Source organism: Myotis brandtii, unplaced genomic scaffold (genome assembly GCF_000412655.1).
Source record: "Myotis brandtii unplaced genomic scaffold, ASM41265v1 scaffold215, whole genome shotgun sequence".
NCBI lineage: Eukaryota > Metazoa > Chordata > Mammalia > Chiroptera > Vespertilionidae > Myotis > Myotis brandtii.
In genome coordinates this window covers 1,400,517-1,422,970 of record NW_005358043.1, presented here as the reverse complement: position 1 = coordinate 1,422,970, position 22,454 = coordinate 1,400,517, and the positions used below count along the sequence as shown (strand labels likewise).

Genomic DNA, 22,454 nt, shown 5'->3' with positions numbered 1-22,454 from the left:
AATTAAAACAAAATTCACATAAAAGGATTTCATAATCTCAATATGCTTGAAAATACTTTTAAAAGGAAGTGAGATTATAAAATAAATTTCAGTTCAATTAACATAATAAATTATATACAGTCTGTCTCTCAATAGATTGCATTCTAAAAACTGATCTATTAAGAAATGTTCAGAAGTCAGAAGTTTTTTTTCATATAGAGTGTGTCCTGGTGATTGGTCAGTTTTGTTGGAATGGTATTATGAACACTATACTTAAACTAGGTAGGCCTCTGTGTGCTACTCTCTGACCCCCCAACTACCAACTGATATAACAAGAGCAAACCTGGTCGTGGAGGACAAAGACAGACAGAGCACTAGTGATTCCTAATCCCATTAAACTTCCTTCCCAGGCCCAGTGCTAGCCAGATATTCCGAATTGAGGAACAAGTGATGGTTGTTGCTAGATGTTCAGGGCCTCTAAACTTGGGATATCCCTGACTGTTATGTGACTTCTTCGTCCTTAGGTATTCACAAATATGGATAAAGTTTCCTTGTTTTTAACTTTCATAAAGCAGAGTGTTAATTTCATAACATTCTAAACATATCCTATATTTTCTTACTAATTGTTGACCCTACATAAGTCAAACTATGTTTAAAGACATTTTTGAAACAAAATTAAGTAAATGAAGGAGACTTAAAAATAAGTCAACAAAGTAAGATAGCAGAGTTAAAGGAAGATGGACTTCAAAGTTAGACACACCTGATTTGGGCATACAAAGCTCTGTCACTTAGCCGCGTGGTCTTGGACAAGTAAGTGTCTTTAAATCTTTTTCAGCCTCAGTTTCCTCATCTACAAAATGGGAATAATGTCTCACATCTCACAGCATTGTAGTGATGACTAAGTTGGGTAATAACATACATATATTAGGATGCCTAATATAGCTAAGTCCCCAAAACAACTTGTTTAGGTACTCTTACGCCTTTTCAAACATTCTCCTTAGAAAGAAAATGCACAATGTTCTGTACTTTACAAGGATCTTACTTTTGATGAGCCTTTGCTTTTCCAGGAGGTAAGATGCTTAAATTTGTATTTCTCTTATTTTAAAGCCTTAATTTTGTTGTGTTTCTTTTAATTCCTCTACTCGTCTTTTAAATTATTGATTTTAATTTTTTGTTAACCTAGCCTATAATTATTTTCTCCTTCAATCAATTATATCCCCGATGTTAACTTTTTATTACATTTCAATTGTCTTCTAGTTATTATATTGACTCTATATATTTCTTAAAATGTAGCCTTTTCCTTACTCATGATTATTCCTTCACCAACAACAGGCAATGCCAGGTAATTTAACCCCAAACTATATCAGTAACTCAATTCAGATAGAAATTCAGTTGTAAGGGATAATATTCATAAAAGATCACTGAAGATGTGGTCTTGAGTATCTGTTCTTCTAAATGGTCTGAATATTGTCATTGGATCAAGCCAGACTCTTGGAGACCTGTACGGTTGGACCACACAGTTTTGGCGTCCATCACTGTAATCCAGGGCTTCTCAACAGCAGCACTATTCACATTTTGGGTCAAATAGTTCTTTGTTGTGGGGTGCTGTACTGTGCATTGTAGGACGTGCACCATCCCTGGCCTGCTAGATGCCAACAGCATAGCACCTTCCCCCAATTGTGACAACCAAAAATGTCTACAGATGTTGTCAAGTATCCCCTCAGGAGCAGAACTGTCTCTAGTTGAGAAGCCCTTTAAACTGAACTGGACTTTGGGGTTTTGAAATCAGCTTACACTGAAGGATCTGTTTAAAACAAAACAAAACAAACAAACAAACAAAAAAACAGCCATATGAAGGAACAGTATTAAGGATACATCTACTGTATTACTCACTGTTTCCCATTATGAGGGCCCATACGAGAAATCTATCTCAGACCTCAGTGCAAACAGAATGTTATTTTCTTCTGGACAATGTGAATCCTTACCTAATCATATTTTCTTTCTTTCTTTTTTTTTCCCCCCACTGGAAAAGCTCAAAAGCAAATTTAGAGCCCATCTTTGGTAACAGTGTAGAATCCACAGCACACATTTACATGTACTAAATCTCCCGAATATCTGTTTGATGCATTCTTTTTACCATGAACTTATTTTCATCTTACTATAATACATATATTTCTGCATGTGAACACAAACCCTCTTTAGAATGAGATTAAGTATAAATAAATAAAATCGGTATTAAACTCTTATACTCTCCAGCAGATAACCCCCTTCAGCCTCACTTTATCACATTTCTCCAAATCTCCTTGTGTTGAACCTGGATCTTTTAGTGTTCCATTGCACATGTTTATGTCTATTCTCTCCAGTCACGCCATACAACTAAATTCATTCACTTCAGTGAGCTCTGTCAGATATATGTCAGCATCTGTGTGAAGTTTTATAACTATGTCCTTTTACATTTATTAGAAGGATATTCTCCCAATGAAGACCAGCACATGGCAGGCATGAAATTCTAGGTGCTATGTGTCCAGACGGTTGTCCAGGCATCAGTACATTATCCTGCAGGACGATAGAAAACCCATGTCCCTTTTCTCTTGCTGATGCTGGCTGTGCAAATTTCCCCTTTTCCCACTAATGCCCGCTTCTAATCCATGCCAAGTAACATTTGGAACTCATCTTGAGCCCTAGTGCATGACATATGGTGACACAGGAGTGGCCCATCTTGAACAACAGTGGCAACTATGAAGGGTCCCATATGGTCCTACACTCAGATTACTTTTGATAGTGCTGAAAGAAATGATTTCCTCTCATTTTACCCTTAGCATAATCATTCCTAGATTTTAAATCTGATATCAGTATTACAAAGGTTCATCAACAGGTGAGTGGATAAACAATCTGTGGTATATCCACACAAGGGAAAACTACTCAGCAATAAAAGATAATATTATTTGTACCTATACATAGAATGAAGTGAATCTCAAGAATATTATGCCAAGTAAAAGGCACAGAGTACCAATTGTATTATTCTATACATAAAAAAAATTCTAGAAGGGGCAAACTAATCTACAGTAACAACGCAGATTAAGGATTGTCTAGGGCCAGCGGAGTGCTGACAGCAAAGGGGCCCAAGGCAACTTTATGGAAACATGGAAAAGTTCTTTTTGATATCACCATCTTGATAGGAATGGTGATTTCATAAGTTATGCATTATCAAAATACTATACACTTAAAATAGGTGCAAATGTATCCTTGCTAAAAATGTATAACTTCAAAGTAATGATGAGAAAACATGAGACAAACCCAAATTGAAGAACATCCTACAAAATACCTGACCAGTACTCTGCAAAAGTATCAAGGGCATGACATATCGGAAAGATGAGGCTCAGGGGAGTCTAAGAGGACATGACAAGTGAATGCAACACAGAAATCCTGGAACAGAAAATGACACTAGTAGAAAACTGGCAAAAGTCCAAATAAAGTCTGTAATTTATCATACCAATACCAATTTCTTAGTTTTGTTAATTATACTATGGTTATATAAATTTTTAACATTAGAGGAAGTTATCTATGAAAACTCTCTGTACTATTCTGGCAACATTTTTTAAAGTCTAAAATAAAGTTTTTAAAATGAAGCATTTTATTGTGTATAAATTTTAACTCATTAAAGTTCATATAAAATTAAAATAAAAGTAAATGGGAGTTATTAAGAAATAATCCTATCCCCAGCCTGATTCTCCTTTAAGGCTCATTAAATGTAATATTTAAATCCAACAAAATACTCTGCTCTTCAGTATTTGAGTCAATAAATCTAGTAGATAAAACACACAGTATTTCTTACATAAAAGAACCACTAGGTTAAAGATTACTAATTGAATAACAATCTCAGAATTACTTTCCTCAGAATCATATGATATATTCCTTCCCCAAATACTAATATACTAGAAGCCCAGAGCGCGAATTCGTGAACCCCGCCCACCCTCACAGCCTGGCCATGCTCACAGCCCCGCCCACCTGCGCCGGTCTTTGGGGGTTAGGGCGTTAGGGCCACAGGCCTTTTATAATATAGATAATTAACAATAAAATCATTACTTGTTCAAATTATGATGATGCAATGATTCATAAAACTCTGAAATCTACAGGAAAAATATTTAATTTCTGACTCTCACATCTAAGAATTGTTATATATTTGAATTCCAAAAACTGTATCATCTTATATAATATTACTTAAAGACAGAAAGAAATGAGTAGGAAAACATTCAGAGAAAAATTTAAACTTTTATAGCATACCTCCTCTGTTGCCATTTTCTTCATCCTACAAAATAAAACATATATATCCATATATGAAACCATATTTATAAACTCTAGTGAAATCACAGCAAGGCTCAATCCAATTTAAACTACCCTCCCCAAAATGTGCTCATTACAATCTCATTATAACAGTGCCTTTTGCCAGAAGGTTGGAGCCTTCATAAACAGAGACAGGACGACTATGGGTGAAGCCAATCTGGAGGGAAAACATCGGGAGTTCAGTTTTTGACAATGAGTGTGGAGATTCCCACAGTGCAGGTGTCAAAAGTAGGCAGCTGGATAGATGAACCTAGAACTCGGGAGAGAGGGCCAGGCTGGCCACCACTTACTGTGCTATTACGCTAATAAAATGTGCCTTTAGGGGCTATTACAGGGGCCAGAACTGTCTTTGTATAAATTGAGTGGCTCCAAAATGCTATATATTTTATTTCTTCTATTCAATTTTGAGATTTGGTTTTATTCATTGCTACCAGGCTGTCCTGCTGCTATGTATCCACCTCTAGCTGGGAAATCAGAAAAGCAACTTTGCAAAACTAGTATAAAAATACATTTATTCAAATATTTGTTGAAACGCTATCATATGAAAGCTACAATCTACTGTAGAAACAAAAAAAGTGGACTGATAATTTATCATATTACTTTTGACCTTTATTTGGCTGTCCAAATGTACAGGGTGAGGTAAAAGTAGGTTTACAGTTGTGAGTATGTAATACACAGAGTTTATTCTTGTATTATTATTTATTATTTTATTATTTTCCATATAGACAACTGTAAACCTACTTTTGCCCTACCCTGTATATATATTTTTTCTGGTTATAAGCTCTGTTCTGAGACTGGTGAGCTTGTCAGCTAAGTAACATAATAAAGATAATGTTGTATTAATTGCACATTTTCTAAAAGCTATACAATAGGAATATTTAAAAAAAAAACTCCTTTGAAGTGAATGGATAAAATTTCATAATTAAAAAGGAAAAGATTTCAATACGTATTTCCCATGTAAACTTTACAAGACAGACCTATTTGCAAGAACATCTGTGTAAATAATAGCATTAAAAATTAGTTTACTGAGCAATTACTCTATACCAATTCCAGGACTAAGTGTTTTACATATATCATATCATGTAAGCAACACTACAACCTGTGAGAAAGGTGCTGTTATTGCCTGTTAGGTGACTTCCCCAAGATCGCAGAGCTAGCAAGGGGCAGAGATGGGACTCAAACCCAGGCTCTTCTGACTTCAATGACTATGCTGTTAACAATTATACTGTGCGACTAAAACTTCTAGAAGTATTTTCCAATAATAGAAATAATAATGATGATGACTCACTTTTAACCTGTGTTTGGTAAAGTTATCTTATGAAATGATATCAACTATATGTTCATCATGACCAAAAAGCTCTTCTTCAAAACAAAATCAAAAGACAAAACAGACTCAGCCTTAATATGTAATTAAAGGAAGGGACTCTATTCCTTGTGTGTTAGGCTCTCACATGTGGCCTAACAGATAAGGAATACTAAGCTAGACACTTTAGGATACAGTAGATTCTTAGAAAACCCAGGTCAGTAGTTCTATAGACATTTCAAGAACCCCAAACTGGTAAATTTTAATTCCAAAAATAGCACTTATTCATAACCCTTAAAAACTATTCACACTATGTTTTAAAAGACAGCCTAAGAGTCATAGAAATTTTGAATTAGAAATGGTTTCCTAATCTTCTAATTCCATTCCCTCAAATTAAAATGGAAATCGAGAAGCCGAAAGAAGTTAATTGGCTTGGCCTAGGTCTCACAACTTTTCTAAATTTCTTATTTCCTTACACTGTTGTATAGTAAGTAAGAATCAGGCATTCATGTTGGCAAGTTAAAATCCTAGGTCCACGACTTACTCATAATGTGACTCAGATCAGTTTCCAGATGTTATGTAGGCTAATAACGAAGTGAGATGACGCTCATACGAATAATAAAGAACACACAGCAAGTACCCAGCGTGTCAGCTGTGTTATAATTATCCCATGCTGCCCCTTATGAGACCATGCTACTACTCTACACTGAAGCATGGGAATGTAATTCACCCTGTAAGAAGCTATGTTTTCAGATTCTGACTTGCCATTATATTACATATCTGAAAGTCATGTATTATTCTAATCCCGATAACTTTTTGTAACTGCCAGAACATTTTAACAAAGTATTGCCTCTGCATTCTCTGCCCATAAAACTCACCACCTTTCTAGAGAGTAGAAAAACAGCTATTAGAAAAAGTACAATAATTTGGAATTAGAAGTCCTAGCAAAATAGATTTGGAATTAATAATCAGTATAACCTTTCAGAGATTAAAATTTCTGTTCTAGAAGAAAGAAAAATCTCTGAAAGAATATAATAAAAATGAAAATATAACACTTCTAAGATAGAAAAGAGGTGGGAAAGGGGATGAGAAGATAAAAAGGAGACGGGAATAGCTTTGCTTTTGTTTCACGTGACTTTAACTACATCTCTTACCTTATATGAAAATTGAATTGCAGACTCCGGGGGATAAACAATAAAATGCCTTAATGTAAAACCAAAGCCTTGAGATGTTCTTTTCAACATAACTGTTTTGGGACCTGGCCAGGAGAACGCTTCATCTTCGGATGGTGACACAGTTTCACTTTGTTCTTTTCCATCTTTATTTTTTGACACCTAAAATGGAAAGATACTGAAATGTTAATTACTAACACAATATACTTCCTCATTTAGAAAAAATTATATGCAAAAATATAATACCTAAGTGCAGATATGATCTTAATGAAGAAAAAGAACCATATTCTGATGCATGAACCATATGTATTAGCACAAGTCACGCAGATCATCAAAAACCAAATGTATTTAGAAAGGGATGCTATGAAAAGTTAATCAGAAGTAAGACAGAACTCTTGGAAATCAGAAATTTGAGAGCTAAAATTTAAATTCAATAGAAGAAATGAAAGAGAACACGAAGAAAATCATTAGAGCACTAAGGACTAAGAACATAAACTGAAAGAAGAGACATGAACCTCACACCAAGTAGGAATACTAAAGCTGTTATCAGATCATCCCACAGCAACCAAGAATGATACGGCCTTCAGGTTCTGAGCATTAAGTCAGTATCCACACAGATGTCCTTTAACTAGCTTGGCCTTACCATTCCTTGATCTCTTCTCTTCCACTCTTGGCTTTTATCTGGTTATGACTGAAAACCATTCACAACCTCAAACCAAGGTTCCATTCTTCATTCCCTCTCATACCCAATCCTCACAATTCTTCACTCTGAGCTGACCCTGCCACTATTTCCCTGTCCCTTACCACCCCATGTACTCACTTTGCTCTCAAACCAGCTTCAATTCACTCCTTTGCCTTTCTCTGACTTGCTCAAAGTCACCTAACCCTAGATAAATCAATAATGTCTTCTTTGGGCCAACACCTATGAAGTTGAACACAAGCGGAGAAAAACAAAAACTAGGCTATTTTCACTCTTAGTTCATAACCACTAACCTCAAGAGAGTTTTTTTTTTTTTTAATCCTCACCCAAGGATATGTTTCTATTGACTTTTAGGCAGAGAAGAAAGGGGTGTGACGGGAGGGAGGGAGGCAGGAAGAGAGAGAGAGAGAGAGAGAGAGAGAGAGAGAGAGAGAGAGAGAGATTGAGATTGGTGGGTTGCCTCCTGTACACTCCCCAACTGGGGATCAAACCCACAACCTAGGTATGTGTCTTGATTGGTAATCAAACCCCAACCTTTTATGGGACGCTCCAACCAACTGAGCCAAGGCAAGAGAGTCTTTACTGTTGTCTGTCAATGATAATTCTCTCCAGTCCATTCATCTTTGATGATTAATTCATCCCTCCTTCCCTGTTCTCACTTGTAGCTGACACCCCTGCTTTCTATTACACTGAAAAAAACACAAGCAATAAGACAACAACCTGCCCTGGCTGGGTGGCTCAGTTGCGGGTTCCATTCCTGGTCAGGGCACATACCCAGGTTGCAGGTTGGATCCCCGGTCCGGGTGCATATGGGAGGCAACCAATTGATGTTTTTTTCTCTCTCTCTTTCAAAATGAATTAAAAAACAAAACAAAACAAAAAACATATCCTCAGGTGAGGATTAAAAATAACGATAATCCTATATGATAAAAGGCTAATATGCAAATTGTCCCCTCAGGAGTTCAACCGACTGGGAGTTTGAGCACTCGCTATGACGTGTGCTGACCACCAGGGGGCGGCATGGAATAAAGGCAGGCCCTAGCCGGCAGCAGAGAGAAGGAAGGCCCCTGCCAGCAGCCAGCAGCCAGAGAAAGGAAGGCCCCAGCTGGCAGCCTGAAGGCCCTGATCGCTCTGGTCGCTGAGACCTTACCCGTGCACGAATTTCATGCACCAGGCCTCTAGTAAAAATATAATTATAATATGACAACTTAATGGACTGTGCAGTACACATTTTGTAAGTTCTTTCATCTTAAAACAAAAAAAATCAAATCCTCTCTTGACCACACAGCCCTCTCCCAGTTATGTTTGTCTACCTTTCTTTAGAGGAAAACTCCCTGAAAGCTGTCTACAGAGGCTATCTCCAATTCTTTTCCTCCTGTTTTCTCTTGAATCCCCTTAAATCAGCCTTTTGCATCCATAACTCCCTGAAACTGCTGTCAAGGTCACTTCCACATAGCTAAAGTGAATAGTCAATTCTCAGTTTTAATCTTTGATTTATATGCTGGCACAAGGATCACTCCCTCCTTGAAAGATTTTATCCACCTGACTTCCCACACTTATTTTCCTCCTAACTCATGGGTTCCTTCTTCTGTCTCCTTCACTACGTCTTCATCTGCTAAACTCATCTTAGGTGTACTTAGGACTCAGGTCTCCAGCTTGTGTTTTGGAGATTTCAGTCTCATGCACTAAATACCATCTATAAACGGCTCTCAATTTTTACCTTTAGTTCAGACATCTCTCCAATCTAATAGGTATCTCAGAGTTAGTATGTATGCATTGCTGCTAAGATTTTTATTGAATTACAAACCAAAGTTCATCTCAGTAATTTTGAAATGTCACCTTTATCAAATGGCAAATACTTGTACATGCTTGATTCTGTTATATTTATTACTAGAGGCCCGGTGCACGAAAATTTGTGCACTGGAGGGGGGTCCCTCAGCTTGGCCTGCCCCCTCTCACAGTCCAGGAGCCCTCAGGGGATGTCCTACTGACAGCTTAGGCCCGCTCCCTATGGGCCTAAGTCGCAGTCTGGCTTCCTTCTGCAGAAGGCGACTGGGATGATCAGGGGAAGGCGCCACCCCCATCACCCCGCTGCTGCTGCCACTGTCTGCCACGGTGGCTGCAAGGCCTGAGCCCTGGGACTCGCAGCCACTGTGGCTTTGTCCAGATGGACGCCCTAATTAACACATTACCCTTTTATTAGTATAGATGTTTCACTAGTGAATCATATTCCTCCACAGTGATTTGCATCATATGAAGGTGCTAAAACTTAAAAATGCTCTTGAAAGCAATTTTTGTGTGATAAAAAATATATTACACTGTGAAGAAAGTAAATTCAAACGACTTCTAAATCCTGAACATTTTCATCATATAGTCGGTATTTGGGCTGTTATTAGTTAGTTAATTATCAATTTCATTTTCTTTTCTTTTCGGGAAGACAGCTAGATAATATCATTCCCCAAACTTACAATAGAGGCAGCTGTGATTGAGTTCTAGTCAATGCAACGTGAGTGAAAGTAACGTGATATACAAAAGCAACAGCATTTCTACTACTAACAATAAGTGAAAATTGAAAATACTTTAAGTATATACCATTTAAAATATTAAATACTTAGGGATACATCTGCCGAAAGACCTGCAAGACCTGTAAAGGTCAAGTCCAAAACACTGCTGAGAGATATAAAGGATATCTGAATAAATGGAAATGGCACGTTCACAGTTCAGAAGACTCAGTATCATTACAATCTCAATGCTCCCCAAACTGATATATAGATGCGATGAACCCCAATCAAATCCTAGGAAACTTTTGTATAGAAATTGGCAAGTTCTCTCTAAACTTCATTTAAAATGAAAAGAACCCTAAACAGTAAGCAAATTTGTAAAAGAACAAAATTGGAGTATTTATACTACATGACCTATAATCAAGATTCTCAAGGCATCTATGGAGACTCTGTACATTTGAAACTATTATAAATGCATTTTAGTTTATTCTTCTTCTAGGATTTGAAGATTGGAGAAGGGGTGGGAGGGTGAGAGAGCATAACACCAAACATCATCATGGGAGATTCAAGCTGAGACTGGAACTGCAACAATGATCATATGATCAGGTAGAATTTGTAGGATAAAGGTTATTATTCTAGGCTTAATTACCCAAATAGTTTAGTTAAGCTTTAAGTAGTGACTGATGACTGGATCTTCCTTTTGTGATCCAAATGAGAGAACCATTTTATACATGTGCTCTCACTCTCTTCTCTACCCACCCCCTCTCCATTCATTCATTCAGTAAATAAATATTTATTGAGCACCTACTATGAACTCAACACAGTTCCACACAGTGGATGCTCCTGAAGCAAGGGTGAATGAAATATGCACTGTTTATTTTGTATTTTTTTAATTAAGTTTCTTATTTTGAGATCATTATGGATTTACATGTAGTTGTAAAAAATAATCTAGAGGGACCTCATGTAATCTTTATACAATTTCCTCAACAATAACATCATAGAAAACTATAGTACAATATCATAGTCTGGATATTGACATAGATACAATCCATTCGTCTTACTCAGATTTCAGCAGTTTTACTTATGTTCATGGGTATGTTTGTGTGTTTATGCTTGCAGGTTTTTTCTGTGTTTGGGGGTTTTTTGGGGGGGGGGAGGGTTAGAGAAATGAAAGGGGGAGGGAAGGAGGAAGGGAGGGAGTGAGGGAGGCGGGGGAGAGAGAGAGAGAGAGAGAGAGAGAGAGAGAGATCCATGTGAGAGGGAAACATCAATCGGCTGCCTTTCATAAGTGCCCCGACCCGGGGATCAAATCCGCAAACTAGGTATATGCCCTGACAGGGAATAGAACCTGAAGCCTCCTGGTATACAGAATGATGCTCCAACCAACTGAGCCACACTGGCCAGGGTTATGCTATGCAGTTTCTATCACATGGATAGATTTGTCTATCCACCACCATCAAGTTACATAACAGTTCCATCATCACAAGGGTCTCTCCTGTTGTCCTTTTATGGCCACACTTACTCTTTCCTTTCACCTCTCATCCAGTCCCCAATCCTAGGCAACCACTAATCTATACTATCTTTCTATCATTTTGTCATTTCAAGAATGTTATATAAGCGGAGCTAGACAGTCAGTAAACGTTTGAGATTGGTTTTTGTTTTCCCACTCAGCATAATTCTCTGGAAACTCATCCACATTGTTGCATGCTTTACTCGTTTTTTATTGCTGAGTAGTACTCCATGATATGAATGCCTCACAGTTTGTTTAAAAGACATTGGGGTTGTTGCAGTTTGGGGCTATTATGAAGAAATGTGTTATAAACATTTATGTACAGGTTTTTGTGTGAACATATTTCCATTTCTCTAGGATGAATATCCATGAGCGCAACTGCTGAGCTGTATAGTAATTGCATGTTTGGTTTTGTAAGAAACTGCCAATTTTTCCCAGCACAGTGGTACAATTTTGCATTCCCACTAGCCATGTACAGCTGATCCAGTCCATTTTTCTGTGCATCCTCAACAGCATTTGGCACTGTCATTACTTTTTATTTTAGTCCTTGTGATAGGTGTGTAGCTTATTGTGATTATAATTTGCATTTCCCTAAGGATAAACATCTTTTCATGTGCTTAGTAGAACATGAAATTTTAAATCACAAAGAACCTTTAGGATAAATCAATATAACTGAGTCTTGCATGTTACACCTGAGGAAACTGAGGTCCGGATTAGTTAAGAGATTTATTTGAGATTATGGCAGGCTAGCAGCAGGGCAAGAATTAAAATCACTGTTTTCTGAATCTGAAACCATTTCCCTGAGGATATTTGCCCTATTCTGTAAGCTTCATAGATTCTTCCCCCATTTGCTCTTTGATCTCATTTATTTTTTTAATTTTTATTTTTCTGCACGACTCAAATTTTAGCACTATATAAATTTTACATGTATTAAATTTATATCTAATATACTATTATGTCTTAGCCTCACAGCTCCCAAATATATTCAAGTTTCCTGTTCTGTTCCCTTGAATCAGATAGATAACTCTCTGGGATCATGGTTTCATGTTTCAAGTTTCTGAAATGAGCCTACTGTATCTTGTTCTAGTAAGGTCTTTACAAAAATAGAGAAGATGGGATGAAGATTAAGCAAGTTCTTTCTCTGCTCCCTGCAAACTAAGGTTAAGATTTTTGTTCTTGTTGTTAATCCTCATTCGAGATATTTTTTCCATTGATTTTTTAGAGAGAAGAAGGGGGAGAGAGGAAGAGGGACAGAGAGACAGAGAGAGATACATCAACACAAAAGAGACACACTGATTGGTTGCTGCCCACATACACCCCAACCAGGCCGGGGATCTAAATAGCAACCCAGGTAGTACCCTTGACCGTACCCTTGACCAGGAATCAAACTTGTTACCCTTTGGTGCATAGGCTGACACTCTAACATCTGAGCATACTGGCCAGGGCATATTAAGATTTTTTTAATGCAACATATCTCAGCTCAGTTGTTTCAATTATTCCATCCTCCCCAGAGCAACACACTGAATCCTCTCTAGTCTCCTCACTTTTTTCTAGAGGAAAGAAGGGAGGGTAATACTTCTTTATAAATAAAAAGAGAAGATGAAAAGAAATACACAGGTGTGCCTTCTTCACTCCTTCCACTTACCCACAGAGCCTTCTGATGTACTGGATTTCTAACAAGAGCAAACTGCAGGCACACAGGGAGGGACGCTGCAGTCCCAGATTTCTCTACTTGAGAAGAGACCTTAACACATACTCCCCTACATGGGTCTCATCTCCTCACCAGGAGCACCAAAACATGTACAACAGCATCAGAATGCAAGAAGCCAAGAAGTGACTGGAAAAACAGCAGTTAAATTCCTGTGGACTAAGAACTGTCATTTGATTCCCTTAAAAGTCTTCATAACAAGGTCACTTGATTAAATAATAACTCAAGGTTAAGAGAAATCAAAATAAAGGATAAAACCTAACTCCATAATAACTAGATAAAATAACTAGACAAAGCAACCTAAAACAGGAGTGGGAGAATGTATATATAAGGGGAAAACACTAATCTTATAACAATGAAAGTAATAAAATCCTCACAGATGGGAATGCAAACTGGCAATGAGGACCCTCCTGGGAATGTTCTAAAAGCTGATTGTAATGAAAGTTCCACAACTGTGTAAATTTACTACACTCAAATATACAATGGGTGAATTGTATGGTATATAAATGATACTTCAGTTAAGATGTTTAAAAAATAAACAAACTCATAGGTAAAAAGTACAAACTCTAAATGTTAGCCAGAGGTAAAAGACACAGGCTGTCACAAAAGTAAACATGAGTTGGGAAAAAATGCCCATATACACATGAATATATAGCCTCTAAGCTATCGTTTGTAATTATTTGTACTTTAAATAGAATGCACATAGATTCCTAGTATATTCCAGGAATCATTCATGAGGGAGCATAAGAAGGTATTATATTGATTCCATCATATACTAAGATTATGAGCCCTACTCCTATGGATTCTTTGAAAATATTCTGTTATATAATATTTGTTACATAATATTAGTAGTACCAGTTGCTGAAAGTAGAGTTTTCTTCCTTATTTTAGGGCCAGACTTTACATGGTGTTGCATCACCTTTTAAGTGTCATTTCCTGAGAAAACACAACACAGGATCTGAATGTATGAGCCCTTGGGATTTTTTTTCTTTTAAATAGTTGGATTACTGACTATCATAGTTATGCCTATCATCTGGCTCGATGTTTTTTCCTTTATTACCTGGGGAGATTGTATGCACAGTGGGCAGAGCATGGACTCTGGAGCTAAACTATGTGGGTCTGGATCTTTCATTCACCAGCTGTGGACCTTGGGCAAGTTCCTTAACACATCTGTGCCTCAATTCCTCATCTTTACTATGAAGATGATAATTATAGTTCATACTTCATATGTTTCCTATAAAGATTAAATGAATTAAAGTTTGTAAAGTATTTAAAACAGTATATCACACATAGTAAGCACTACATAAAAATTAAGTTAAAAAACACACACAGAGGTCAACAATACATAAAGGCTTATTTCAAAAATAGATTACAATAATATATCTAAAAATAAACTTAACAAAGAATGTGAAAGACCTATATACTGAAAATTACAAAGCATTATTAAAAGAGATTGAAAAAGATAAAACAAAATGGAAAAATATGCCATGTTCGTGGATTGGAAGAATCAACATAGTTAAAATGGCCAGATTACCCAAAGCAATATACAGATTTAATGCAATCCCCATCAAAATCCCAATGTTATTTTTTAAAGAAACAAAACAAGAAATCATCAGATTTGTATGGGACCACAAAAGACCCCAAAAATAGCCAAAGCAATCCTGAGGAAAAAAATGAAGCTGGAGGTATCACACTACTTGACTTCAAATTATACTACAAAACTACAATAATCAAAACAGCATGGTATTGGCAGAGAAACAGACACACAGATCAGTGGAACAAAATAGAGAGCCCAAATATAAAATCACATGTATACGAACAGATAATTTTCAACAAAGGAGGCAGAAACACACAATGGAGTAAAGATAGTCTCTTCAATAAATGGTGCTGGGAAAACTGGAAAGCCACATGCAAAAGAATGAAACTGGATTAGTTTGTCCCCATGTACAAAAATTAATTCAAAGTGGATCAAAGATAAACATAATTCCCGAAACAATAAGTTACATAGAGGAAAAAATAGGTACCAAACTTATGGACCTTAGTCATAGAGAACATTTTATGAACTTGACTCCAAAGGCAAGGGAAATGAAGGCAAAAATAAATAAATGGGACTATATCAAACTAAAAAGCTCCTGCACAGTAAAAGAAACTGAAAACAAAACAAAAAAGGCAGCCAATCAGATGGGAAATGATATTTGCAAACAGTAGCTCCAACAAAGATTTAATTTCCCAAATATATAGACAACTCATAAAATTCAACACCAAACAATCCAATCAAATAAACGGGCAGAGGACCTGAACAGACACCTCTCCCAAGAAGACATACAAATTGCCAAGGATATATGAAAAGATGCTCAACCTCACTAGCAATTAGGGAAATGCAAATCAAAACTTAAGTGAGATACCACCTCACAACTGTTAGAGTGGCCACTAGCAACAAGACAAGCAATAACAAGGGTTGGAGAGGTTGTGGAGAATAAGGAACCCTCATTCACTGCTGGTGGGGATGCAGACTGGTACAACCACTATGGAAAACAGTCTGGCGATTCCTCAAAAAATTAAGAATAGAGCTACCATATGACCCAGCAATTCCTTTCCTGAGTATATACCTAAAAAAATCTCGAAAACATGTATTCACAAAGATATAAGCACCCCTATGTACATTGCAGCATTATTCACAGTGGCCAAGACATGAAAATAACCAAAATGCCCTACAACAGAGAACTGGATAAAGAAAATATGCTACATATACACAATGGAATACTACTCAGCCATAAGAAAGGATGAAATACTGCCATCCGCAACAACATGGATGGACCTTGAGGATATTATGCTAAGTGAAATGAGTCGGTCAGAAAAGGCTAAGAACCATATGATTTCACTCATATGTGGGAGATAAAACTGAAACTCGTGAACACAAACATCAGTGTGGTGATTTCCAGAGGGAAGGGAATGATGGATAAGGAGGAGCTAATATATGGTGACTGGAGAAGATTTGACTTTGAGTGGTGGGCACACAGTGCAATATACAGATCTTGTAACATAGAAACCCACACCTGAAACCTATATGATATTAACCAATGTCACCCCAATAAATTTAAAAAAATAGATTATGACACTTTTCATAGCTCAGGAGAATAGTGTATAAAATACAGTTTCAACTGAGGAAAGATAAAATCTTGAACATCCATAAAACTTTTTACTAGATTTTTAGGTACATCTAAAAGAGAAATGGGCTCACAGTGATTAAGCAATTTGTCAAAAAGATACAGCTAGCCCTAACTGGTTTGGCTCAGTGGATAGAGCGTCGGCCTGTGGACTGAAGGGTCCCAGGTTCGATTCTGGTCAAGGGCATGTACTCCAGTAGGGAGTGTGAAGGAGGCAGCTGAATCGATGTTCCTCTCTCACTGATGTTTCTAACTATCCCTCTCCCTTCCTCTCTGTAAAAAATCAATAAAATATATATATTTTTAAAAAGATACAGCTAGCTTCTCAGTCTGTTCTATGCCATCAGTGGAAAGGAAATAATAATATGATTTTAAACATTTACATATTGTTTATCTTTAAGCTACTTTCTCCAGAGTCCTAACACCACTGAGAATTAATCTTACAGAAATTAATCCTCACATATTGAGTTTCTTTAATGGGACATTTCTTTGCAAAATATTTCGGCACAAGTGGAAATACGTTTTTTATTAAAAGGTTTATTTGTTTGAATTAAAAGACTTAAATAAAGTCTTTTTATATACTAAACATACATGACAATTCTTGACTTGCAGCTTATGAAGTGTCTAAAAGATTTGGGTGTTGTTTTTTTTGTGTGTGGTTTTTTTTTTTTGTTTTTGTCTACTCCAAGTTGATAACAATTGGAACTACTTTGATGTTGACTATCTAGATGGATTTTTCTAAGAATTCTGGTTTTCAGTGGATATTTTAATATTTAAGGCATGAAAAATGACCAAAGAAGTTCTAACCCTCTGATGACTTGAAATTGAAAAATCTAGATGACTTAAGTCCAAAATATTTCAAATTAAACACTTGAATTTAATTTTTAAAATGATAACCCTTAACATTTAAGTATATTATTGACTTGGAAATTCATTTATAACATCTTTCATCTAAGTTGACTGTTAATATGGATCTTTCTGCTGCTGATGTCTATTTTTTACATATTTTCTTGTATAGAAGCTCTATTACCAGTTAATATAATAGTTATTTTCAGAAGCTACTTTTTTTGGATATGAATAAAATCTTGTTTACTCTGAGTCAGAAAACAGATTGTATTTTTTGGTTAAAAACAATGATCTCCCTATCCTTTGGGTACACAGCAATCTCCAAATTAAGAGTCAAACATACAGTCTGGCCAGTGTGTCTCAATGGTTGAGCACTGACCTATGAATTAGGAGACCACGATTTCCGGTCAGGGCACATGCCTGGGTAGGGGGCCTGCAGGAGGCAGCCCATCAATGATTCTCTCTCATCATTGATGTTTCTACCTCTTCCTCTCTCTCCCTTCCTTTCTGAAATCAATATATATATAAACTCAAACATACATTTCAGTTCATTCTAGTAATGCAGTACCCTCTAAGCAGGCATGAGCAATACTGAGTATGTATACAGGCTAGAGAAGATATAGGTACAGAAGATCAGACCCATATCATACCTTTTTAAAAAAATATTGTAATGATCTAGAATAACAAAGACTCATATAAATATATATACAAGTAAGTTTTCCAAATCTAAGTAAATTTTGGATTATTAATGATACTACTGGTACATTGGCAACTGTTAATAAATCACTCAATTTCACTAGCCTAAACTATAGAGGCTATCTATCTACAAGTATGCTAAGATGAAAAATGGTTCTTATTATTTTAATTTTTATTTCATTAGTGAGGCTAACCATCTTTGCATGGAACATCCAATTCTTAAAGACCATAATACAGGAAAGAATACTAGACAGATAGTCTCTAGCTTGCTTAAGATTGAATTACAAAAGAACATGTTGTCACTGGAATTCAGAACACAGTTCTCATACAAAATTGTAAATGAGGGTTCACAGTAACAGAAACCAAAGCAAACTCCCTGGGAACTGGAAAGAGAACTTAAAATATAAGGAACTCAGAGGTGACCACCTGGGGAAGCTGCCCCCAAGATACTGGAGAACAGAATAAGCCCCGCATAGAAGGAAAGCCAAACTGTCTCACATTCAGATCAGTCTGAGCACCAGGATACACCCTAACTTCAGGCAGAGACACCAGTGTAGGTCCCTGTGCAGCAAAGACAAATGACATGAAGTGAGCTAACAACATCCACAGTCCCTGGGGGAAGACAGGGCTTAGAGATGGGCTGCCATCCAATTTCTAATGTGGTAATGGACCATCCTTTTATGCCCTTTTAAATGCACACTGTCTCCAAGTTGAACTCAACTGTGTTTTATTCGTTTCAAAACCCCAGCTAAATAAAAAATTCCCAGTGCGGGGGTCCTTATATTATAATTTATTCATGAAAAGTTATGATTAAATATCAAAAAGTATTGTATACACATTTTAAAGTGTATTCTAGTGCTTACTATTTAAAGAAATCCTGGGATTGAAGCCTTTAGAAAAGCAATAAATTATTTTAATCACTCCACAATTTATGCTCGATAAATGCACTGCCTTTCAACATAACGTATTTCTGGAAACTACTTTATAAAATGGATCATTATAATAAATAATATTTTTACATAGAGAAAATGCCTTAATTGATTAAAACAGAAATTATTCAAATTATATCAGAAAAGCAAAGCTATAATAATTAGAAACCTCTAAAACCATTTACAAGTGCAAAGTGTTATGATTTTAAAATAAGCATAAATACACCAGCTGGATATTATACAAGGAGGATATTAAAGTATTATAAAGTACATATAATAATCATAAAAATACAAATCCAACATACCATAAATTTTACTAAAAATGTATAAGTTACAAATAAGGAACATTAATCGTTTCAATCAGACTGAACAGCTAAAGGGAATTTTATATATACACTAGAAGCCCAGTGCACGAAATTCGTGCATGGGGCGGGAGGGGGTGTCCCTCAGCCTGGCCTGCACCCTCTCGAAATCCGGGACGCTTCAGGTAGCGTCCCTAGGTGAGGCTGGCAATTAGGGCATATCAGGGCTTTCCTTCCCATGGCTGCTGGCAGCTGGCCCTGCCCCCGCCACTGCTACTGCTTGCCATCTGCATGGCACTGCCTCCCTCGTGGGATGTGAGCGCTGGCTGGTGGTCATTCTGCTGTTCAGTCGTTCGGTCGATTTGCATATTATGCTTTTATTATGATAGATAGATAGATAGATAGATAGATAGATAGATAGATAGATAGATTTTTTTTCTCCCCCCTTAATCCTCACCCGAGGATTCCATTGATTTTTAGAGAGAGTGAAAGAGAGAGGTAAAGACAGAAATATCGATGTGAGAAAAACACATCAATTGGTTGCCTCCTGCATAAGCCCCGACCAGGGCCTGGGTCAGGAAGGAGACTGCAACAGAGTTACGTGCCCTTGACCAGAATTGAACCCTGACCCTTTAGTCCACAGGCCTAAGCCCTATCCACTGAGCAAAACTGGCTAGGGCAGGAATTATATATTTTTAAAAAGGGCTTTTTATATCCCTTTACTCTCCTTCGCTTTGGTTATATAAGGCTAATGTTTATGGTTACATTAGATGCTATGGGCATTTCTTTAAGCACTAGCTGGAGGATCAACTCCCAAATCAATTTCCAGATTTTTGTGATGATAGTGATGTTGTTATAGAATTCAAATTTTCATTAAATAATTGTAATATCCACAGGTAGAAACATGAGTATCTTCTTATTTTTTTGAAATTTGATTTTCCTATATCCATTTTAGCATAGCTATTCCACTCATTCTCTGGATCTTCTATCTTTAAAAATCTTTATCTCCAAGTAGATGTCATCAATACAAAAAATATTTAATAAGTAGTTCTTAAGAACTTGTGAAAAATGAAGGCCTGGGGTTGATATAACTTGCTTTGGTTACTCAAACAGAGCCTACTCAAGGAAACTGAAAATTAGATGACATTATTCCTATTTTATGGATTTTTAACACTGTACTCCTAGAAAGTAAGCAACTTATCAAAGTTCTTACAGCTAGTGAATGATGGGCCAAAGATACGAACAGATACTTCACAAAAGAGGAAATGCAAAAGGCAAAGAAGTATAAGAAAAGATGCTCAAGCTCATTAGTCATCAGGCAAATTAAAACCATAAAATAAAGGTTTACACACCAAAGTGGCTAATATGGTTTTTTAAAGCTGGTAATCAATTACTAGCTAGGATGTAGAGTAACAAGAATTCTCTAATACTGATGATGGAATTATAAATTGGTGCAACCACTTTGAAAAACTGCTTGGTAGTATCTGTTAAAGTTTGTCCATAAAATGTGAATATTCTGTATTCCAATAACTCCACAACTAGGTATATACTCAACAGAAATAAATACATATAAAGCCATGTGCAAAATATTCACAGCAGCATTATTTGTAACTAGAGGCCCGGTGCATGGATTTATACACTGGTGGGGTTCCTCGGTGTAGCCTGGGGGATCAGGCCGAAACCAGCAGTCCAACGCTGCCTGCCGCTCCTGCTTATCCCGGCTCAGCTGCACCTGCCTGACCCTCGGTAGGCCTGCTGCCACTCTGCTGCTGCTCCGCTGTGGGCTCCGGGCTGCGGTGGCCAGCCATGAGCCCTGTGTCTGACGCCCGTAGGTCAGCTGAGCAGGAGCACACTGACCACCTGGGGGCAGCTCCTGCGTTGAGCGTTTGCCCCCTAGTGGTCAGTACGTGTCATAGTGACCGGTCGCTTAGGCTTTTCTATATATAGATGGCCAAAAGTTGGAAACAGTCATATGTCCATAAAAAGTCAAATGTCATACAATGAACTACCATAAATAAATTCTTAAAGGTCATGCAACAACATGGATGAATTTCAAAGTATAATTATAGTGAAAAAAGTCAACACAAAAGGGTACATAGAATGTGATAATATTTATAATACAATTCAAAACAAGAGAATAATAACTCCATGGGCATAATAGAGGCTATTGAGGAGACCCATTAATATTCTATATCTTGATCAGAACAATGATGCACAGGTGTGTTCACTTTGTAAAATTTCACCAAGCTATATATTTAACTATATATTTATATTGCTGATATCTATTTAAAATGTTTGCATTTTTGTCAAAGCATGCTCATGTTTGTTTAAACATGAATTTAATTACATCATTGTCATGCTAAAACCCTACAACAGGCTTCCCATTACTCCTGGGTAAGACTCTGACCTCATTTCCTTACTGTTCCCCTGCCACCCAACACACAAATCTCCTGGCTGCTTGGAACCAAGTTTTTTCCCATCTTAGGGGCTTCACCTCTGCAATTCCTTCTACCTGGAGGCTGATATTTGTATGGCTTACTTCCTTAATTCATTCAACTCTGCTTAAGCATCACCTACTTAGAGAAGGGACTTCAGAGGATCTTTTCCTTACTAGTTATCTCAAGTGGACTCCCCAACACTCCACCTTATTTTATTTTTTTCTCAAAGCACTCGTCATAATGTGAAACAATATTATAAATGTACTAGTAGCCTGGTGCACAAAATTCGTGCACTGGGGTATGGGGTGAGAAGGGGCCCCTCAGTCTGGCCTTCACCCTCGCCAATCTGAGACCCCTCAGGGAATGTCCAACTAACTGTTTGTTCCACACTTTTAACAGATAATAGCTCCATTGTTGTTCCTTTCTTATGCTTAAAACCATTGGAATTAGTAGGTATTCAAAGTGTGTATACATTTTGGGGGGACACCCTGTATATCTCTAGTCAGCGGTGAAAGAAACCAACAGCAGATTTGGAACCCCCAGACAGGGAACCTTGCTCATTCCCCACATGTCTCCCCACTTCACTTTCCACCTTCGTGGGCAGCAGGAGAATCAACATTTTCTCTCATTAATTCGGAAAAGCACGTCCTGTCACCCGTTGCCCGGCAGGAGTGCGCTAGGCCCCAAGGAAGCAAGGCTCAGTCATGGCAGCCTTCACTCATGGGTGCTGGCACCCAAAGTGCACATTCCTCCTCTACAGTCACCCCGACTATCCCACTGTTTCACTGAGAGGACGGAATTCCTCTCTGCCTCTGGGCTCTTGATCTTGAACGCTGACCGAAGGCACCTCAGAGAGGGC

The 22,454-nt window shown here is 37.2% G+C and overlaps 1 protein-coding gene across 8 annotated transcripts in view; it reads right to left on the bottom strand.

Annotated features, from left to right (window-relative positions):
- Positions 1–22,454, bottom strand: part of ARHGAP21 (Rho GTPase activating protein 21) — a 140,492-nt gene that overhangs the window by 78,322 nt on the left and 39,716 nt on the right. For all 8 annotated transcript variants that reach the window (XM_005865869.1, XM_005865871.1, XM_005865870.2 and 5 more), the window contains 2 exons: positions 6,781–6,960; positions 4,264–4,288 (listed from right to left, as the gene is read on the bottom strand). In XM_005865869.1, coding sequence (XP_005865931.1) covers positions 4,264–4,288; positions 6,781–6,960 — 205 coding nt within the window. The remainder of the gene's footprint in view (positions 1–4,263; positions 4,289–6,780; positions 6,961–22,454) is intronic.